Genomic DNA, 20,551 nt, shown 5'->3' on the forward strand with positions numbered 1-20,551 from the left:
CCCGTATTGACCCATGCAAGAATAGCACTTTCACTTGGAAGCAGGCTGTGAATGGGGCCGAGGCTGTGAATTACTTGGCACATTATTTGGGCGCTGGCGCTTACGACCACCCGATCTCAGCTGCTTTCACGTTTCAACCTTGCCAATCTTGGGATTTGAAATATATTAGAAACCTATATTTTTATATTCAGTCGTTCTATATACTATTTTCGTTCTCCATGTTATCTGGCTCAGAGTTTATATGGCCTTGCACAGAAGGGCCACTGTCAATTAGCCAGGATAGCATGTATTACGCAGAAAATGGCAAGGAGGGGTAAGCAGACTCGCCTCCATAGCCTGATTGGTACCCAGTCAGAATCGAATCACTGCCTGACTTCCAGTAGGACGAACTTTGTCCATGAAGCCTACAAAGAAGCCTTCGAAGCCTTCTCGGCGGAACTGTCCAAGGACAAGTCAAAGTCCGAGTGGATCTCCAACACAAGGCATGGCAACCTGGAGGCAGTTCTGGCATCTGTTGCTGATGCTAAGACACGATACGGCGTGCAAAAGGGCGACTCCAAGGTGCACTCCCTCCTCGTAAGCGTATCAGAGAAGATCCACCACTACAGTGGGATCGTCGACGTCTTCGTCTCGCACCACCCCGAGTTCACGGCACTGGCATGGGGCGCCTTGAAGGTCCTTTTCTTGGTGAGTCACCCCCAGAAGATCTGACCCAGCACCTCCTCGACTAACAAAGTGGAGCAGGGGGTTTTCAACCACCAGAAGGTGGTGCACCGGCTCTCTGAGGGCCTTATCCAGATCGCAGACCTGCTCCCACGAACCGAATTGACTCTTCGACTCTATCCGATACCCCCTTTGCGGCAGATAATCACGAAGATATATGCCCAAATCCTCCGATTCCTCGTCCGAGCCCTCGGATGGTATCAAGAGAGCAAGTTCATGCATGTCGTCCACTCCGTTACGAGACCTGCCGAGTTGCGCTACGATGACATCTTGGCCTCTATATCGTCGCTGTCTCGCGACATGTCCGACATGGCGATAGTGAGCGGGCATATTGAGCAACGGGACATGCATACTGAGATCAAAAGCCAGATACTGGGTCAGGAGAACATAAACATGAGCTTAGAACGTCTCACAGAGCTCGTTCTGGAGATACGGGCTTCCATGGCTGCTGAGAGAATCCTCCACGAGGGAGCAAGAATGGAGGTCCGACAGCAGCTGTCGGAGGTCCAATTGGTGCAGTTTCTGGACCATGTCAAAGTGGCTCAGATGCCCGACCCCATCAATAGCTTTCAGGCGTCTCTCTTCTTGTCTAAGAAACGTCGCACTAGGCCATCTGCACGGGGGCCGGCATTCTGGTTAGAAGACAAGGTCCAGAGGTGGAACCAAAGCTACACATCATCGCTTGTTGCAGTGCATGGGACGAGAAAGATGAAGTTTCATCTCCAAGGCTTCTGTGTCGAGTCCATCGCAATGCTTCGAGATAACAAGATCCCCGTTATATGGGCTCTGAAAGCCATAGCCCCTGAAGGACGGGCAGCAGATGCGGTGTCTTCCGTTGACTTGATCAAGTACCTAACTTCCCAGGCCATCGCCGTCAACAAGGGCATCCAAACCGACGCAGCCTTGGCGCCATGTCTCAGGTCCTATATAGGGGCACAAACGGAGGACGACTGGATCAAGATCCTGGGTTCTGTGCTCCATGGTATCCCGTACCTCTACATAATTCTGGACATCGAATTCTTGTGCCAGCGTCTTACCGGACCGACCAACGACTTTTGGCCCGCCGCGTTTATTCGGATTTTCGCCGAACTGTCGACTCGAGGCTCCAAGACTGTGATCAGGGTGGCTCTGATAAGTTATGGCTCCTCTCTGTCCAAAAGTCTTCCCACCGCGAAATACTCAGACTGCGTTGTGACGGTGGGCCGGGCGCGGCAAACTCGGCCTATCCCCTCGAGGTTGGTACGTAGTGGCAAGAACACCCATGACGCTTTGGGAGTAGACAACTTGGACTTGACGCGGTTATCTGGTAGCTCTTCGTCTCGTTCTGGCCGGGGCAGGCATTCGAAACGAGTCTAGTATTCCAGGTAGTATTGCGGTACTAAGGCGCAGAAACGTTCATGATAAATGCAAGTAACCTTGAAAGTATAAGCTCACTACCCGTCTCGCTGACCCCCTGCCTCGCTGACCCCCTTTTCCCCACTAAATTCGTAAAAGCTTTATAATATTCAAAAGGTTCTATAAAATTAAATAAAATAGGTAAAATTAATTAGATCTTTATATTTAAAGTAAACGATAATTTAAAGTTAATATAATTTAAATTTAAAAATACATAAATTTAACGCTAATAATACAACGCTTAAAAGGTGATTTCGAAATTTTATATATAAATTACTAAGAAATGTAAAAATTAGGATAAAAATTTAAATAAATATTATTATTTAAGTTTAAAACATTTTACGGTTATAAGATATTATTTAAGAGGTAAATTAAAAAAACGAAGCTTATAAGTAATTTATTTATTTAATTATTAATTTAATTTAAAATTATTAATTATTTTTTATAACGTGGTTTACCACTACGCGACGTATATCACTTAGCGACGTACTTTTTCTATTTTTGGACTTTTTTATATAAATTAATTTAATTATAACGTTTAAAATTAATTAAAACTATTCGTTATTTAATTCCTCGCTTAATTTTATATCTTTTTTATATATTTATATATTATAACCTATTTCGCCGTAAATATTACAGCGCTTTTTACCGATCGCTCTCCGTTTTAACGAACCCCTATTTTTATTTTTATTAGGCGCTAAACGCTTTTTTTTTTTACCTTTTTATTTTATGTCGCAGGAGGATAGAGACAGGGGGTCGCCCCTTAACGCGCTTAGCGCGCTACGCAAGACATTTTATTTATATATTTATTAGCACAGTAGCACCTTTCTCTTTTATCCTTTTTTTCTTTCTTTTAAACAATACTTTAGCACTTAATATATTATTTAAACGCTCTTTACCGTGTAATAATTATAAGCCCGGCGCTTTTTACTAAATAAGCTCGTTATTATTATTATACCGTTTATCTTATTAAACCCTGCGCATTAAAGAGCGATTCTAAATTTATATTTTCTTATACCTTTTTATTTTCTTATTACTTTCACGACGCCCACTATGTTTAAACCTTTTATTAAGCTAATTAATATTAAGCTTAAAATTAAGCGAAACTAGTTAAATTAGTATAACTCGCTTAAAATAAGTGCTTTCGAGCGTAACATTTAAATACACCTCGATCTTAATACACCTAACGACGCCTATTTTTATAATAAGCCTAAGCTACGTATAATCGACGAGATTAAGCAGGGTTTAACCGAAAACTTTTAATTAGCAAGCGAAACTAGCATAATAAACCCTATAATAAGCGCATTTACGGCGGTAAAAAACTCGGAGCTAATATATAACACGCTTATCGATAATATTATCAAGCGTATTAAACTTAAATAGAGCGAATAAAGTATAAAAATACACCGTTATATAGCACGAAAAAATGCTTTTATTATTATTAGCGAATAAATTAAGCTTACGGTTCTAAAAGCGCATATTAACGTAGTTTATAGTAATATTTACGAATTAAACTAATTACTTACGCTTTAAAATATTATTCGCTAGCTTAAATAATAATTTAAACCCTCCGCGAGTTCGCACATTACTTTCGTTAAAAATTAATACAATAAACTTTTAAAACGAGCTAAGTTAAAAGGAGAAAATCCTTAGCTTTAATTAATATAATAAAGTAAAGCTTATATAAACGCGGTTTCCGAAAAAATCCCCGAAATATAAGGATACTTAGTAACCCGTATATAATTTAAAGCGGTTAATAAACGACTAGCATTAAGATAAGGTTAACGTTAATTAGAGAAACTCGACTATACGAAGTAAAAAGAACGTATATTAACGAGCTTAATTATACTAAGCTCGTTATTAAAAAAATAAATAAAACGGAACGGGCCGAAAAAGGGAAAATATTCGTTCTACGCTTCGCTTAATAGTAAGTAAAAAAAGCACGGATTAACTAATAATCGTAAATCGCAGGGCTTATTAAGTTACGATTACCCCTATAAACCCCGCTCCGATACTCGGCTACGCTATCGCTAGCCACTAGTAAACTACTACTCTTTAAAGTATACTCTCACTAAAAGGATTAAAAGTAAACCCTTTAACCGGCTAATTTATTTAAACTAAAAAGCGTGCGCGGAGATTAAACACCGATTAAACTCCGATACTAAGTGAGCTTCGTTACGTTAATAGCTTATTAAACTTAACTAGATTAATCTAAATAATTCCGTATAAAGAAAAGTATTATACGCGATTATCGATTACACGCTTTTTAGCGTTAAAAAAAACTTTAATATATCGGTTCATTAGAATTAAAGACTATATAACCTTTTATAGTCGACCTTAATCGATAATTATAACTTTTACTATATCGTTAACAGCGAGGATTTACTAATACCAGGGTTTTTAATATTAGCCTCGGCTAATAAATTTATAAAAGCAGGTATAACCACGTTTTTAATTAAAGGGTACGAGGTAAAAATTATAAAGAATATCTTTACGGCGCGAAGCGAACTAACCGACCTTAAGCTTAATAAGGTAACACTAATCGAGGGTTTCTATACTAATATTATCTCCGAACCGCTTTTAAGAAACGTTAATATTTAATACTATAAAAAGGATTACACGCTACGAATAAAATCGCTAAAAGATAGTATTATAATACGAAAGCTTATAAAAAGGGGTAACCTAGTTTTTATTAAATATAAACCTTTATTTACCTCTTATATTAATCTCTTATTAATAAGTGCAGCCGGTATAATAAATACCTACGTAATAATAAAACGCTTTACAGCGAATAAAAAGCCCGTAGAGAAGGTTTATATAAAAATAAATTTAAGAGAAAGATAGCATACGAGAGCAGGATATTTAAATTTAAAGGCTCTCGTAAAGCTCGTATACGTAGTTAAAGGTGTTTCGATTAAGGGTTTAACGTAATTAAAGTGCGAAATATATGTAACGTCGCTTATAAAACGCGTTATTTCGCGAAAACTTACTAAGAGAACATTTAAACCCTTTTACCGTATACTTTAAAACCTCTTCGAATACCTTTTAAGGTACGAGCTCTTAAAATATATACTGCTATTAAAAAATAATTATAACAGTAAGGTATAAGCGTACCCCACGAAATCTCGCTTATACACGGAATTATTTAAGGTAATAAAAGGATTTAAACGGCATGTTTAGCGTAAATATAATCTCTTTATATACTACTTTAAATATAATAAAAAAACTAAACTATTAAAAATTTAAAGAAGTACCTAATATAATCTTTAGTATAAAAAAGAAAGCATTATTATAGAATAAGGGCCCGTAGACATTAAAAAGCCGATAAATAGTTAAAAGCGAATAAAATAAGAGGTGGTAAACGTCGCTCTTAAAATAAGAGTAAGCGTTAACTTATTAAAGAGCTTATAACTCGAAACTATTTAAATAGCTGCTAAGCTGTTAAATATGTGTTCTATTTAATCTTAACGGTGGCGGAGCCTTAATAAAGTATTAAATTCGTGGTTCACGAGCTACTTTAAATGGTATAATCCTACGTAGGTTAAAGCTTTTTAAACAAATTTAAAGCCTAATTAAAGCGGCGTATAAACGTTCGGGTATAAAGCCTATATACTCGATCGTAATAGAGTTAAAGGCCGGCTACGTAGGGAGTTTAAAGTGTTTCTACGGGGTTATATAAGGTACTTAATAAACTATAAAACTATTAATATTTACCGTATATAAATTCCTAAACTAGCGAGAGTTATCGTTTCGCGCGATATTAAATTTAATAAGGACCTTTTTTATCGAAAAGGGGAAAAAAAAGAGCTAAACCGGAATAAGGAACTCGTTAAAAAAATCGAGGAAATTACGCTCCTTTCGAGCCTTAAACTATTACCGTATACTATTTTTACTCTTTAGACCCTAGTATTATAAGAGGAATTAAATAACTTTACTAATCCTATTTTTTATCTCGGAGGGCTTAAAAGGCTAGTCCTTTTAAATTTAAAAGGTGCGGCAGCTTTTAATACGCTTATCGATAAGGCCTCGAGGGTAAGCTTAGCATTTAAATTACGTTCGGAAAGTTATAAAGCCGAGCGTAATAATACGAATAATACGGGACTCTTATCGCTAAGCCGTATACCTAAACCGGAAAAAGAGTCCGAAATAAAAGAGCCGGTTAAAAGCCCGGAAAAGGGAACCGAAGTAAATAAACTACCGCTACCTATCTTCGAAAAACGCTAAACGAGTAAGCTTACTAGTATAAAGAGCCCTAAAAATCCGGAAGCTTTTAAAAAACGAGAAGTAACGTAATCCGGTAAAAAAAGGAGCAGTAAGTTTCTAAAAATATTTCTTTTATTATAAAAAAGATTTAAAACGAAATTATTATAGTTATACTATTAAAGGTAATAGAAACGTTTATACTTAAATATAAACCGCGTACACGCCATTAAAAGCGTGTAAAAAGGTCGTAAAAACTTAATTAAGAGCGATTACGTTCACTATAGCTAAAAAAATAAAAAGGTAGCAATACCGAAAATACGTTTTTCGTACTAAATAGCGAGATAAAACTAAACAACCTATAAATACTAAAGGATTATAATAAATTAACTCTCCGTATAACTCTTACGGCAGCCTTGTATACGTTCTTTACCACCTACTTTCTTAATATTAATAAAGCGCTATTATTAAAAAAATAAAAAGCACCGCACTGCTTATAACACCGTTACGAAAGTATATTCACTAGAAAAAGTAATTAAAAAGGCGGTATTTAAGCCTTATTTAAAACCACCTCTACGTTTTTAAAATAAAATAGTTACTTATCTTAGAAAAGAGTAATTTATAGCCGTTATTAAGCGAGAAATTAATAACCTAGTAAAAATAAGAGCTTAAGAAATTATTAAGCGCCCCCACGAAAATACCCCACTACTATTAAAATAAATATTTACTAATAAGTTCGACGAGAGTAATGTTTATATATTATATAAAGCTCGGATTTACGTATAAAGCGATAAATAAAATATAAACTCACTCGCGAGCATATATACCGTAACACTAGCCGTATAATCCTTTCGTATCGTAATAGCTTTAATTACGAAATTTAATTTAAAAGCGAAACAATTCGATATAATTAATATATTCCTTAATACGACCTTCGTTAAAGAATCCTTACCGGTGTACTATAAGCTCCCTTTAAAGTATAAGCAGGCCGGGATATGTATTAAGCTTTATAAAACCCTTTATAGGTTAAAAAAGTCTTCGCTGCTATAATATAACGACTTCTTTAACACTTTTCGTAAACTAAACTTTATCGGCTTAAAAGAGGAACCCTACTTATTTTATAATAAAAAGCGCACGATATTCGTAGTTTTTTATATAAATAACTTCTTAGTCTATTATTAGAAATTAAAGTAAGATAGAGCCGATAAATTAATAACTAGCATTAAATAAGCATACGAAATAAAAAACTAAGGTAATATAGCCTATTACCTTAGCGTACGTATAATTAAAAATAGAGTTAATAAGCGTCTTTAATTATCTTATAATGCTTACCTAGAGAAAATAATAACTAAATATAGTTTAAAGGTATCACGAGCTACGGTAATACCTCTACCGATCGAGGAGCTATTAAAGTATACTAGCGAAACATTAAAGTCGCGAATTAAGGCTTATTAAGAGCAAATTAAGTTATTACTCTATAACTCTATTATAATTCGCCTTAATATTACGTTTACGTACTTATAACTATTAAAATTCCTAATAAACCTCAACGAAAAGTACCTTAAGGCCGTTAACTAGTGTATTTAATACGTTTATAATATTAAGTTCGTGGCAGTCTCTTTCGGAAAATAAGAGAACGGCGTTTAAGCGTTAATTATAATAAGCAACGCTTTTTTCGCGGATAACTTAAAAACGTATAAATCGTTTTATAAGTATATTATTATACTATTCGATAATCCTGTCGCATAAAAAGCAGCTCGGTAAAACACGGTTACTATATTAATTACGAAGGTAAAATTACTAGCTCTATAATAAGTAGTAAAAGAGTTAATTATACTTAAACGTTTATTTAAAGATTTAAAGCTAATATTTAACACCTCGTTCTTAATATATTACGATAATTAGTAAACTATTAAACTAATTATAAGTTAAAGGGAAAAGATTTTTACGAAATTAAAGCACGTAAATATTTAAAACTTCTAGCTACGATAAGAGTATTAAAAGCGAGCTTTCTAAGTGAATTACTTTACTATAAAAAATATACTAATAAATAAATTAACGAAAAACCTTCCACGTATTAAATTCGAACACTAGAGAAAACTCTTAAACTTATAAAACATTCGGTAGTTTAATTATATATTATAAAAAGGTAAGCACGGAGCAATAACGGGATAATTATTATAACCATCGAATTTCTATTAATTTAAAAAATCGAACCTCGAAAGATAAGAACTATTAAAATATAAAAGCCCGCGAGAAGTTTTAATAAGCACGCCGGCTTAATTAGTTTATATATTTTAAACGCGAAAAAATAAAAAACGCTATAAAATACTTAATATTATTAAAAATAACACGTTAACGATAATAAAACGAGGGCTAGCTGCTTAGTTTAACTCGAAGTTAGTGCTAATAAAAGGATCCTTAAAATTAAATTCTATCGGAGTAGGCGAGGGGTCTTTAAAGGCGAGACGCTTTTTAATAAAACGACCACGTATACTAGAATTAGTATTACGCGAGGGCGTGGATAAAGGGTTTAAAATAAGCGAGGCGCTTAATAAGTTACTAACTTTACGCTAGGTATTAATAACGGTAAGCTTATTAATATTATTATGAAAATAATAGGCTTAACTTATAACTTTAACGTTTATAAGCGTGTAGAAAGTATAGCGGTACTTTTTAAGCTACTTTTATAAATATTATTAATAAGCGAGATTAAATTATTAAATATCCTAATAAACTTACGCTAGTCTTACTTTTATTCTAAATAACGTAGTTAATAACCTCTTTAATAAAGTGGCGAGCGATACGGCGAACGGTCACGAGGGTAAAGTTCTCGCAACTAAATTATATTAATATATTAAAGTATATTAAATAGCTTATAAAAATACGTACATATAATTATATTTATAATAATTAAAACATTTAATAGTATTAAAACCGAAGGTTTTACGATAGCGGGAAGCTTTTACGATATTAAAGAGCACCGAGTATAAATAGTTTATATACGCATTACGGCGTATTTTATTAAGCTAAATAAACTTCTAGCTTTTATTTAAAAAGCTTTAAAAGGCTCGACGGCTAAAAGAAATCGGGGTACTTAGCTAAATAAACGAGTTAACGCTAATAAAAAACTCACCTTAGGCGACGGCGGTATTTAAAAATATTATAATAATTTAACGTTAGTCCTCGTTTATAGCGGTAAGAGCGGCGCGAGTCTTAACGGGTTTAACAATAGGCTCGGCGGGTTTAATAGCGAGCTTAACGGCGGGTTTAACGATAAGCTTAATAAGCGTAATAACGGGCTTTTTAATAGTACCGATAAGCTTAAAAATAAACTTGGCCGGGGTAATAGCGAGCTCTTTAGTAATAATAACGGGTTTAATAAAAGACTAATCGAGCTACGAAATACGCTTAGTACGCTTAGCCTTATATTAAGCCTTTCTCTTAGCATCTTTTTTACGCTAGGCTCGGCTTATAGTAATAACCTATTTAAAATCCTCTAAAGGCGGGAGCATCTCGTTATTATCCTTATATTTATAGGGAAATTTAATAAGGCCACGGGGAAGCTTATCGTTACCTCCTCCTCCGTTAACACTAGTAACGTACGAGCTAAAAATAAAGTTTATAATTTTATATACTAAGATTAGTATCGCGAAGCCGTCTAAGCGCGTAACATCGATTTACCGGTAAATATAATAAGTCGAACGGTATAAAAGTTTTTATAAAATAAGTTTAAAGTAATAATTATAAACTATTTCGCAATTAATAAACGTTCGTAAACGAGGCGTAATATAAAGATTTATATACGTAATAATAAAAGCACGAAAAAAAAAAAGAAAGCTAAATTAACTAACTACGCTTAAAAATATTTTATAATATATTACGAGGCAATTAATTATCTACTTAAAGTTATACCTATTATTTATATTAATAATTATTACGAGCGAAATATATTATATTTATTTTAATAAACTAGGACTTTTATTTTTTAAGTAATAATTACTAGGGTACCTTTACCTTACGATTATTAACTTACGATAGCTTTAATTTTACCTACGTAGATAATTAACCTACTTAGTAAGCTAATTAGAAGGTGTATCGCAAAAGGATAAAAACAAGGGGTCGCCCCTTAACGCGCCTAGCGCGCTACGTAAAACATTTTATTCATATATTTATTAATACGGTAACACCTTTCTTTTTTATCCTTTCTTTTTTTCCTTTAAACAGCACTTTAATACTTAATATACTATCCGAACGCTCTTTACCGTGCGATATTTTATAACTATTAAAATGTTTTAATAATAAAAGGTTTTTTAAATTAAACTCGTAACTTTTTAGCTTTTTAGCGTTTAAAAAGTATTAAATTAGCCTCTTTTAATATATATAACGTGGTTTACTACTACGTAACGCATATTACTTAGCGACGCACTTTAATTTAATTCTAATATAATTAAACTTTAACGCGTAATACCTTTATAACTATAATACCTAATTAATCCTAAAAAAATCGAATAGTTTTAATAATTTAAACGATACGAAACGGACCGAATTAAATAAACTAAAAAATAGTAATAAAAGCTTATAATATACCCGAATTAATTTTACACTATCGAATTTACGGCCGAACTTTAAAACGCGAAATCCGATTAAAACGATATAAAATAAATTTAATTAAAAAAAGGTACTTCGTAAACATATAATTAATTTAAATATCCGAGAAATACCTCCCGATCTCGCTAATATAAAAAATATGGCTAATTTTCTTACCGCGTCGCGCGGCGACGACCGCGTCGATAAATACTAGGTTAAGCGCTTTATTAACCGTAACCCGGACTTAAAAACTAAAATAAATCGTTAATACGATTACTAAAAGGCTTTTTACGAGAATTCTAAAATTATTTCTACTTAGTTTACGTTAATCGTAAATATAAAAGCGAAATACGGGATTATCGACGAAAACATTTAAAATTTCGACGAAACCGGTTTTATAATAAACATAATCGGGTTAATATTTATTATAATACGCGCCGAGCGGCGTAAAAAAGTAAAGTCGGTCTAGCTTAATAATCGGGAATAAGTAACGGCGATTAAATATATTAATTCGTAAAGCTAATATATTCCGCCGTTCTTAATCGTTTAAAATTAATATTACTTCGTAAACTAATCCTACGAAACCGATTTACCGGGCGACTAAATAATTAAGCCGATTTTCAATAATTAGACTAATAACGAAATAAGCTTAAATTAAATTAAACACTTCGATAAATATACTAAATCGCAAATAAAAAATCGCTACCGCCTCTTAATTTTTAACGGCCACGAGAGCTATATTTCGGCCGAATTCGAAATATACTATTAAAATAACGATATTATTACTATTAATATACTTCCCTATTTATTACACTTACTCTAATTTCTTAATATAATATTTTATTCGCCTTTAAAGCGTACTTATTCGAAAAAAATCGAGCTATTTATTAAGGCTTTTATAAACTATATTATTAAACTCGAGTTCTTTATCGCTTTTAAAGCCGCGCATTTTACTATTTTTACGAAAATTAACATTAAATTTAAATTTAGCGTATTTAATTTAATACCTTATAACCTTAACGAAGTAATTAATAAACTAAATATACGTCTCCGGACGCTTATATTTAACCTATCCCGTTTAAGGACGGCTAATACTTATGACCCTTAAACGCCGTTTAACCCCTAATAAATAACTAAGCACTTTATTTATATTAAAAAAAAGGTATCTACCTATTAAAAAAGCTCTTCGATACCGATTTTAAATACGGTAAACTAAATAGCGAAAAATATAATTAAAATAGCCTATAAAATAACCTTTATATGCAATAAAATATATATACTAAAGGAGGCTAATTTAGCACTTTTTAAGCGCCGGAGAGCTAAAAAATCGCGAGTCTAGCTTAAAAAAGCCTTTATTATTAAAAAATCTTAGTAACTATAAAACAAGAAAGTAAAAAAGAAGCGTTTAACGCCTAATAAAAGTAAAAATAGGGGTTCGTCGAAACGGAGGGCGACCGGTAAAAGGCGCTATAATATTTACGGCGAAATAAATCACAATGCGTAAACATATAAAAAAAATATAAAATTAAGCGAAAAATCGGATAGCGAGTAGTTTTAATTAATTTTAAGCGTTATAATTAAATTAATTTATATAAAAAAGTCGAGAAGTGAAAAAGGTGCGTCGCCAAGTGATATACGTCGCGTAGTAGTAAACCACGTTATTTTATTACGTATAAAAGTTATTTTATAAGCTATTTTAATTATACCCTTCGCTATTTAGTCTACCGTATTTAAAATCGGCGTCGGAGAGCTTCTTTAATAAGTAAACACCCTCTTTTTAATATAAATAAAGTGCTTAATTATTTATTAAGGGTTAAACGGCGTTTAAGGGTCGTAGGTATTAACTATCCTTAAACGGGATAGGTTAAATATAAGCGTTTAGAGACGTATATCTAGCTTACTAATTACTTCGTTAAGGTTATAAGGTATTAAACTAGATACGCTGAATTTAAACTTAATATTAATTTCCGTAAAAACAATAAAATACACGGCTTTAAAGGCAATAAAGAATTCGAGTTTAATAATATAATTTATAAAAGCCTTAATAAATAGCTCGATTATTTTCGAATAAGCACGCTTTAAAAGTAAATAAAGTATTATATTAAAAAGTTAAAGCAAGTATAATAAATAAAGAGGTATATTAATAATAATAATATCGTTATCCTAGTAATATACCTCGAATTCGGCCGAAATATAACTCTCGTAACCGTCGAGAATTAAGAGGGGGTAACAACCTTTCGTTTACGATTTAATATATTTATCGAAATACTTAATTTAATTTAAGCTTATCTCGTTATTAATTTAATTATTAAAAATCGACTTAATTATCTAATCGCCCGGTAAATCGGTTTCGCGAAACTAGTTTACGAGGTAATATTAACTTTAAATAATTAAGAACGGCGAAATATATTAACCTTACGAATTAATATATTTAATCGCTATTATTTATTCCCGATTATTAAGCTAGACCGATTTCGCTTTTTTATACTGCTCGGCGCGTATTACGATAAATATTAACCCGATTATGCTTATTATAAAGCCGGTCTCGTCGAAATTCTAGATATTTTCGTTAACGATCCCGTATTTCGTTTTTATATTCGCGATTAGCGTAAACTAAGTAGAAATAACTTTAAAATCCTCGTAAAAAACTTTTTAATAATCGTACCGACGATTTATTTTAATCTTTAAATCCGAGTTACGGTTAATAAAACGCCTAACTTAATACTTACCGACATAATCGCCGCCGCGTAACGTAGTAAGGAAATTAACTATATTTTCTATACTAACGAAATCGAAAGGCATCCCTCAGATATTTAAATTAATTATATATTTACGAAATACCTCCTCTTTAATTAAATTTATTTTACGTCGTTTCGGTTAAATTTCGCGTTTTAAAGTTCGGCCATAAATTCGATAGCGTAAAGTTAATTTAAGTATATTATAAGCTTTTATTATTACTCTTTAGCTTATTTAATTCGGTCCGTTTCGTGTCGCTTAAATTATTAAAACTATCCGATCTTTTTAAGATTAATTAAGTATTATAATTATAAAGGTATTACGCGTTAAAGTTTAATTATATTAAAATTAAATTAAGGTGCGTCGCTAAGTAATATACGTCGCGTAGTAATAAACCACGTTATATATAATACTAGTAATAAATACGTAGTAAAAAAAGCTTAAAAAGGTATATTAAATAAAATAATTAACATTATTAAATAAAAATAGCGGTATATTACCCGCTTTTATTAATAAATAGCCGAACTAGCTCTATAGGTATAGATTTATATTAAAACAATTAAATTAGACTAGACACGTACAAGTTACAACAATACATAATTCTACGCGTCTAACAACTAAAGCCCCACGTTCTCTACCCGGCGGGCGGGCATGGTGGACACTACCCAACCAACTACTCAACCTCGGCTCGTACATGTCACTATCCATCCCCCTCAGTTCCGATCTACATCCCGCAATGTCCATCCGCGCCAGGACACTGGGGTGGTCAACCCAGAGGACCATTCTTCTACGATCTCGAATCCCTCCTCTCACGCAAGGGAGATGCGGGCCCATCCAGCTACAGCGACAGCGGCGGCACCTCGCCACAAGCGCACGTGATGCCGCCGACCAAATGACGCGCACCTTCGCGGACCGCACCATGACGCGACGGCAGGTCCTCGACGGAAACCAACTCCAAAAGCTAAGCCTCACGCTGGGCCGTCCGCATCTGCACTCAGGCCTCGACGTCTCGGAGACACCCCCGCCCGACGGCACGCCGCTGCCCCCAGGCTACCACCTCGTGTACTTCACGCCGGGCGGCCTCGAAAGCGAGCTCGGCCCCGACGGGACCGACCGCACCTTCAACGCGCCCGCGCCCTTCACGCGGCGCATGTGGGCCGGCGGGCATATGACGTGGACACCGCCGCCCGCGCAGCCGCTGCGCGTGGGTCAGCGGGCCGAGGAGCGCACGCGCCTGCTGAGCGCGACGCCCAAGAAGAGCCGGGACGGCGGGGGAGATGGTCCTCGTCGAGGTGGAGAAGGAGTTCTGGGGGCCCGAGGGGCTGGCGCTGGTGGATCGGCGGTCTTGGATCTTTCGGCCGGAGGTGCCGGCTGCGCGTGCGGAGGCTTCTCGGGCGGTGCAGGATACTACTGTGCGGGGTCCTTCGACGGCGGAAGACGTAGATGCCGGTGACGGCTGTGAGTTATGCATATTTCTTTTCCCTCTCTCTCCCGAGCTACGTAAGGCATGGTAGTTCATGCTAAGATAGTTCATGCTAACTTAGGCAATAGCATACCCCTACCGACAGTTGCGGTGGTCGCCCGTGGGCCTCTTCCGCTTATCGGCCCTCACGTTCAACGGGCACAAGATCCACTACGACGGCAGCTGGACTCGGAGTGTCGAGGACCACCCCGGCTGCGTGGTGCATGGCCCGCTCAACCTCATCAGTATGCTCGACTACTGGCGGGACGTGTGCGGAGAAGGTCCGGTAGGCGGGATAACCTACCGGGCCATGTCGCCACTCTACGCCGGGGATACGTACCGTATTTCGGCGCAGAAACCGGTTCAATCTGATGATGGGAAATCGTGGGAGGTCTTGGTTCAAAATGGGGAGTTGGTTTGCATGAAAGGCACCATCACAGCTTGAACGCTATCATGCGCATTGTTCCATTGTTGGCGTAATGCTGCTTTCTCCCAGGGAGTCATCGGCCGAAGCCCCCCATCCTTAGAATCAGATTTCTTTTTGCCATAACCGGTCTTCTATTGCTATTGAATCAATTCTTCAACTAGTCGCTGGTGGTCTGCCCTTCTTCATGCCAATGAATAGGTGGCGAAATTATGATTGTTGGGTTCCGGCTGTCTGGTACACAGGAGGATGCGAGGGGGCCAACGTCCCGAACCAACAACCAACTTGCTTGCCAATCCTGCCTTGATACGGGGTTTCCCTTTTTAGTTTCCCCCTATTTACGTTCAGAGGCCTGAGTCGGGACTTTTGCCTTTGCTGTCCTCCTCCTCAAGAGCGACTGTTCCACTCGCGACCTCCTTATACAAGTTCAGACAGGTGCTCAAGGAAGACGCTATATCAATAACCGCCATCATGGACATTTCCGGATACGCCCTGGTTACGGGAGGAGGTATGTACATGCCTCTCACCCCGCCTTGTTGAGGAAGACCATCATCCCATGAAAAGTCATCATAAACTGACGATACCCCGCAGCGAGCGGAATCGGCAAGGCATGCTGCCATGCTCTCGCTCAAGAAGGAGCAAGCGGCGTTTTGGTCGCTGATATCAACCTGGAGGCGCCAGAGAGACCGTAACTGCCATTAAAGCGGTCGCGGCGCATCCGGACTTCCGCGCGGAAGCGATGCGGGTGGACGTCAGTCAGGAAGACTCGGTCAGGGACGCCGTCTCCCACATGACCGGGTTATTCGGGCGCATCGACTACTCCGTTCACTGTGCAGGTGTAGGTCTCTGATTTAATTTCCTTTTTCCTCTAACCTGGTATAGATCGCTACCGCTCAAACGCCTATGGCTGTGTACTCACCCGCCCGAACCAGGTCCCCGGCGGAACGTCCGATCCCATCTCCACCGCCAGCTTCCCTGACTTCAAGCGCCTCCTCGAGGTCAACGTGCACGGGACCTTCCTCGTGACGCGCGCCGTCTCGGCCGCCATGAAGGCCCAGGACCCTAAACCGGTCCACCCGAAGTACCCGTAGCGCGGCACGTCGCGCGGCGTCATCGTCAACCTGGCCTCGGCGTCTTCCCATATTTGCCTGCCCAATATGGGGCAGTACAATACTTCAAAGCACGCTGTGCTAGGTATTACCAAGACTGCGGGTATGATTGTCACCTTTCGTCCGCCCCGCTCTCCTCACTGCGGACTTTGACTCTGACTTGTCCTCGGGGCTAGCTATCGATAATGTCAGCCATGGCATCCGAGTCAACTGCGTGTGTCCGGCGTGGACGGATACTCCGATGATCTCGCAGGCCATGGAGGTGATCCCGGGACTGGAGCAGCGCCTCTTGACGGACATGCCCATGGGCCGTCTCTGTCGGCCCGAGGAGGTCGCCGACACGGTCCTGTACCTCTGCAGCTCGCGGTCGAGCTTCACCACGGGGACCGGGGTCATCATGGATGGCGGGATGAGTCTGAGCATTAAGTCATGATGGCTTGTTTGCTGGGTTGGATCGGTTACTTCGAGGGAAGTCCTGGTAGATAGTTATACCTTCAGAAACTCCGGTGGTATCACATACTTCGCACTCGGGTAAAGGCAATAGTCCGAACGAGCCATCATCGTTGCGTAAGCTGTGGGCATTTTCTCTATTGCATGCAAGGCGGCCGTCTGACATAAGACCCCCTGATGCAGCCAATGTTTGCCAAGCCGGCGACCCATCGCTGCCGTCTTAGGTACGTGCCTATGAATAGAGTAGTTCACAATTCATGTGCCCCTTTCTAGCATGAGCACTCGGGAATAGAGTTAATACCCACCGGCCAAGAGCTGGAGGGATTTGGCGGTCGAAATGCTCGCTTCCTATTTGACGCGGATGCGACGCACTGATATCCACACATCCCGTCTGCCCGTCTTACCTCTGGGCGCCGCAGTCTGTCTGACCTGCATCCATGCTCCTGCGCGTAAGCACAGCCCTACACGTAATCCGTCAAGTAATAGCTCCATGCCGTCAGCAGAGCAATCCCAGCCGCAATACAGCCCAATAACCACTCTCATTAACGCCCAGGTATCCCCCTGAATATCTCGGATATGTGGATTCGGTTCCGGACTTCGGCCAGGGTGCCGTCCGACCCGATAGATCAAAAGTACCCCGGTAGGACCCCTCGATGTCGACTTTGTCTCTCACCATGGTAACCACCCATTCTTTCTTTTTCTTTTTCTCGTAGCGATTGCTTTTCCAGTCATCCTGACGGGAACGAAGGACTCGAAGTGAGTACGTTAGCCCAAATGGGGGCGGGGAGCATCCTACAGAAGGTCGTCTTAGTCACCTATTCAGACCTTTCCTTGAACATCCCGCTTGCTACGCTCTTTGCTTCTGCTAGTTGGAAAGCTCCGCTGTCGAATTCCTCGTCAGTCCGCAATACGAGACAAGCAAACGCCGTCTCCATTTCTACCTACTGTTCGCAACACAAGTAGCCTCCAAAATGGACTCGGAACGCTTCTGGGCCCTGGCCCCGCCGAACAGGAGAAAGTCCTCGCCGGCCCGGCCCTCGAACCGCCGCCGGGCATCGTGCCCAACCTCGACGACCCGCCGAACAAGAACGGGGCGGCGATCGGGGTGTGCAGCACCTGCCTCCTCATCGGCTCGTTCTTCGTCTTCGTCCGCGTTTCGGGGATGGAGCGCTCCTGGCGGAAGATATGCATCAGTGATTGTGAGTTGGACAACGAAGCAGATGGGGTGATGATGTGATGCATCACAGCACCGGGGTCGGTTGTCATTGAAGCACCAATTGTACTTGGCTAACATAAGGTTCGGGGCAGACCTCATGCTGGTGGCCTTTGTATGTCGACACTTCTCTTGCTGCTACGCCTGACAATCATCGATGGAGGGGAGTTATGCTGACAGATGACTGACATCCGGCAGGGCCTCTACGTAGCCTTCGTCGCCGTCCTCCTCCGCGAAGTCCACGTCGGCTTCCTCGTCCACCAATGGAACTTCCGCCTCCGGGACCTTCCCGACATCCTATACGTGAGTGACCCCACCGCTAAACCCCTATCATCATCCCCCCATCCCAAGCCATCCAGCAAACCCACCCCCCAGAAACATATATCTCCTCACTCTCACTCACGCCCCTACCCAGCTCTTCACCCTCGCCACCAACTTCTACACCGCCACCATCATGCTCCTCAAATCCGCCATCGTCCTCGAATGGCTCCGCATCTTCGTCCCGCGCGGCACCCCGCGCCGCAACTCCTCCTTCTACTGGATCTCCGTCGCCCTGCTGGTCGTCAACTTCCTCTTCAACGCGGCCGCCATCGTCGTCATCAACCTCTCGTGCACGCCCCACGCCAAGGCCTGGGACCAGCTGCTGCCCGGCTCCTGCTTCGACGGGCGCGGCCTCTACGTCGCGTCGGCCGCGGTCAATTTCGCCATCGATCTCGTCATTCTCGTGCTGCCGCAGCGGGTCATTTGGGGGCTGAAGATGTCGGTGCAGAAGCGGCTGGGGGTTTCGGCCGTGTTTGTGGTTGGGTTGATGCAAGTCATTCATTCCCCCTATTCGAGGCAGGCAGGTGTACCATTCGCCAGAAGTGCTCCAGCTAACTAGACGACTCGAACAGCGCCTGCTTCGCCGCAGCCTTCAGGATCCCCGTCTCGGTCCAATATTCCCAATCCCAGGACGTCACGTACGACTTCTGCACCGTGGGCATCTGGACCATCACCGAAGCCACCTGCGGCTTCATCGTGTACTGCATGCCGGCGTTGCCAAACGCCCTGTCCAAACTGGGTTCACTAAGCACCTACCCCTTCCTCAAGTCACGGGCCAAGAGCGATGATTCGAAGCACTCGGAGATACAGATGAACAATGTAGTCAAAGACGACAGGCCGGGGCAGCATCAGTATCGCGAGCTGACTGACCACCGCCACTCGCCTTCTGGGTCGGAGGACATGGGGAAGATTCCGAACCCGACTATCCTTCGAACCACCCGGGTCGACGTCGGAACCGAGGATGATGAATCTCAAAGGGCCATAGCTATCCAGACAAGTCATCAACATCCGTGGGACCGAGAAAGCGCGTAGTATTTGGCACGATACAGTGCGGGTCAGGAATCGAGTAGCCGCCTCAGCTCCTATTACATCATTCAGAGCCGGTACCGGAACCCCACAGTCTTCCAATCCGTCACATCCTCATAATCCTCCGGCCTTAACTGAACCTGATGAACCACCTCCGACACCCCAGCCGCCGACCCACCCACAACGTCGACCGTCTTACCGCCATCGTCATCGCCACGGCCGCCAACAACGCCCGAAGCCCCCACCCCCCGCCGCGGTCCCCTCCTCCCTCTCCCGGCGCCCGTTCATCCACTGCAGATAACCCCGGAGCCCGAGCGACAGACACACCACGAGCGCGTAACACACCATAATCGCCCGAAACGCCGTCGCGTACCCCGGCGCCTCCGCCTCGCGAAACAGCTGCGGCCCCACGATGTTGCCCGTGCAATACGCCACGAACACGAGGGCCGTCATCGTGCCCTTCTTCGTCACGCCGCGGAAATTGACCTGGACGAGCGACAGCAGCAGCGGCAGCGCCGCGGGCCCCGTCGACAGCAAGAAGTACCCGAACAGCGCGGCCCCGTGCGGCAGGGACTCGCGCTTCCCGATCAGCGCGCTGCCCACGACGGGCGGCAGCACGATGAGGGCCGCGAGGGCGCAATTGAGCGAGCGGAACCGGCCCGCGAGCCAGCCGGTGCCCGAGATGGCGGCGATGGTGAGGATCGAATAGGGGATGTTGATGAGGGTCGACTGCAGGTTCGTGAAGCCGAACGAGACGAGGACCAGGTTGGCGAAGTTCTGGGTTCCGCCGTTGGGGATCTGGCACAGCAGGCACAGCGAGCCGACGAACCACGTCTTGGGGTCGACGAGGCACTCGCGCGCCTGGTCCCAGCGCCACGCCGTCCCGAAGTCGGTCTTGCCCG

The 20,551-nt window shown here is 40.8% G+C and overlaps 4 protein-coding genes across 4 annotated transcripts; all 4 read left to right on the forward strand.

Annotated features, from left to right (window-relative positions):
- Positions 1-284: 284 nt before the first annotated feature.
- On the forward strand, positions 285-4,561 carry PG986_014233 (uncharacterized protein; the record flags this gene model as incomplete). The annotated part of the gene is made up of 4 exons (XM_066850455.1): positions 285-313; positions 384-687; positions 745-1,962; positions 4,556-4,561. 4 exons carry the CDS (start codon positions 285-287, stop codon positions 4,559-4,561), a joined length of 1,557 nt encoding a protein of 518 aa, XP_066692693.1.
- Positions 4,562-14,380: 9,819 nt separating this feature from the next.
- On the forward strand, positions 14,381-15,551 carry PG986_014234 (uncharacterized protein; the record flags this gene model as incomplete). Its single annotated transcript, XM_066850456.1, has 2 exons — positions 14,381-15,083; positions 15,196-15,551. 2 exons carry the CDS (start codon positions 14,381-14,383, stop codon positions 15,549-15,551), a joined length of 1,059 nt encoding a protein of 352 aa, XP_066692694.1.
- Positions 15,552-16,001: 450 nt separating this feature from the next.
- Positions 16,002-17,072, forward strand: PG986_014235 (uncharacterized protein; the record flags this gene model as incomplete). The annotated part of the gene is given in 6 exon segments (XM_066850457.1): positions 16,002-16,038; positions 16,126-16,218; positions 16,235-16,368; positions 16,463-16,600; positions 16,622-16,742; positions 16,816-17,072. 6 exon segments carry the CDS (start codon positions 16,002-16,004, stop codon positions 17,070-17,072), a joined length of 780 nt encoding a protein of 259 aa, XP_066692695.1.
- Positions 17,073-18,053: 981 nt separating this feature from the next.
- PG986_014236 (uncharacterized protein) lies at positions 18,054-19,655 on the forward strand (the record flags this gene model as incomplete). Its single annotated transcript, XM_066850458.1, is given in 4 exon segments — positions 18,054-18,288; positions 18,514-18,605; positions 18,718-19,165; positions 19,183-19,655. Coding segments are annotated over 4 exon segments (1,248 nt in total), but the record flags the coding sequence as incomplete, so codon positions are not given.
- Positions 19,656-20,551: the final 896 nt, after the last annotated feature.

Source organism: Apiospora aurea (assembly GCF_038362705.1).
Source record: "Apiospora aurea strain CBS 24483 chromosome Unknown utg000010l_segment0_segment0, whole genome shotgun sequence".
Classification (NCBI taxonomy): Eukaryota; Fungi; Ascomycota; class Sordariomycetes; order Amphisphaeriales; family Apiosporaceae; genus Apiospora; species Apiospora aurea.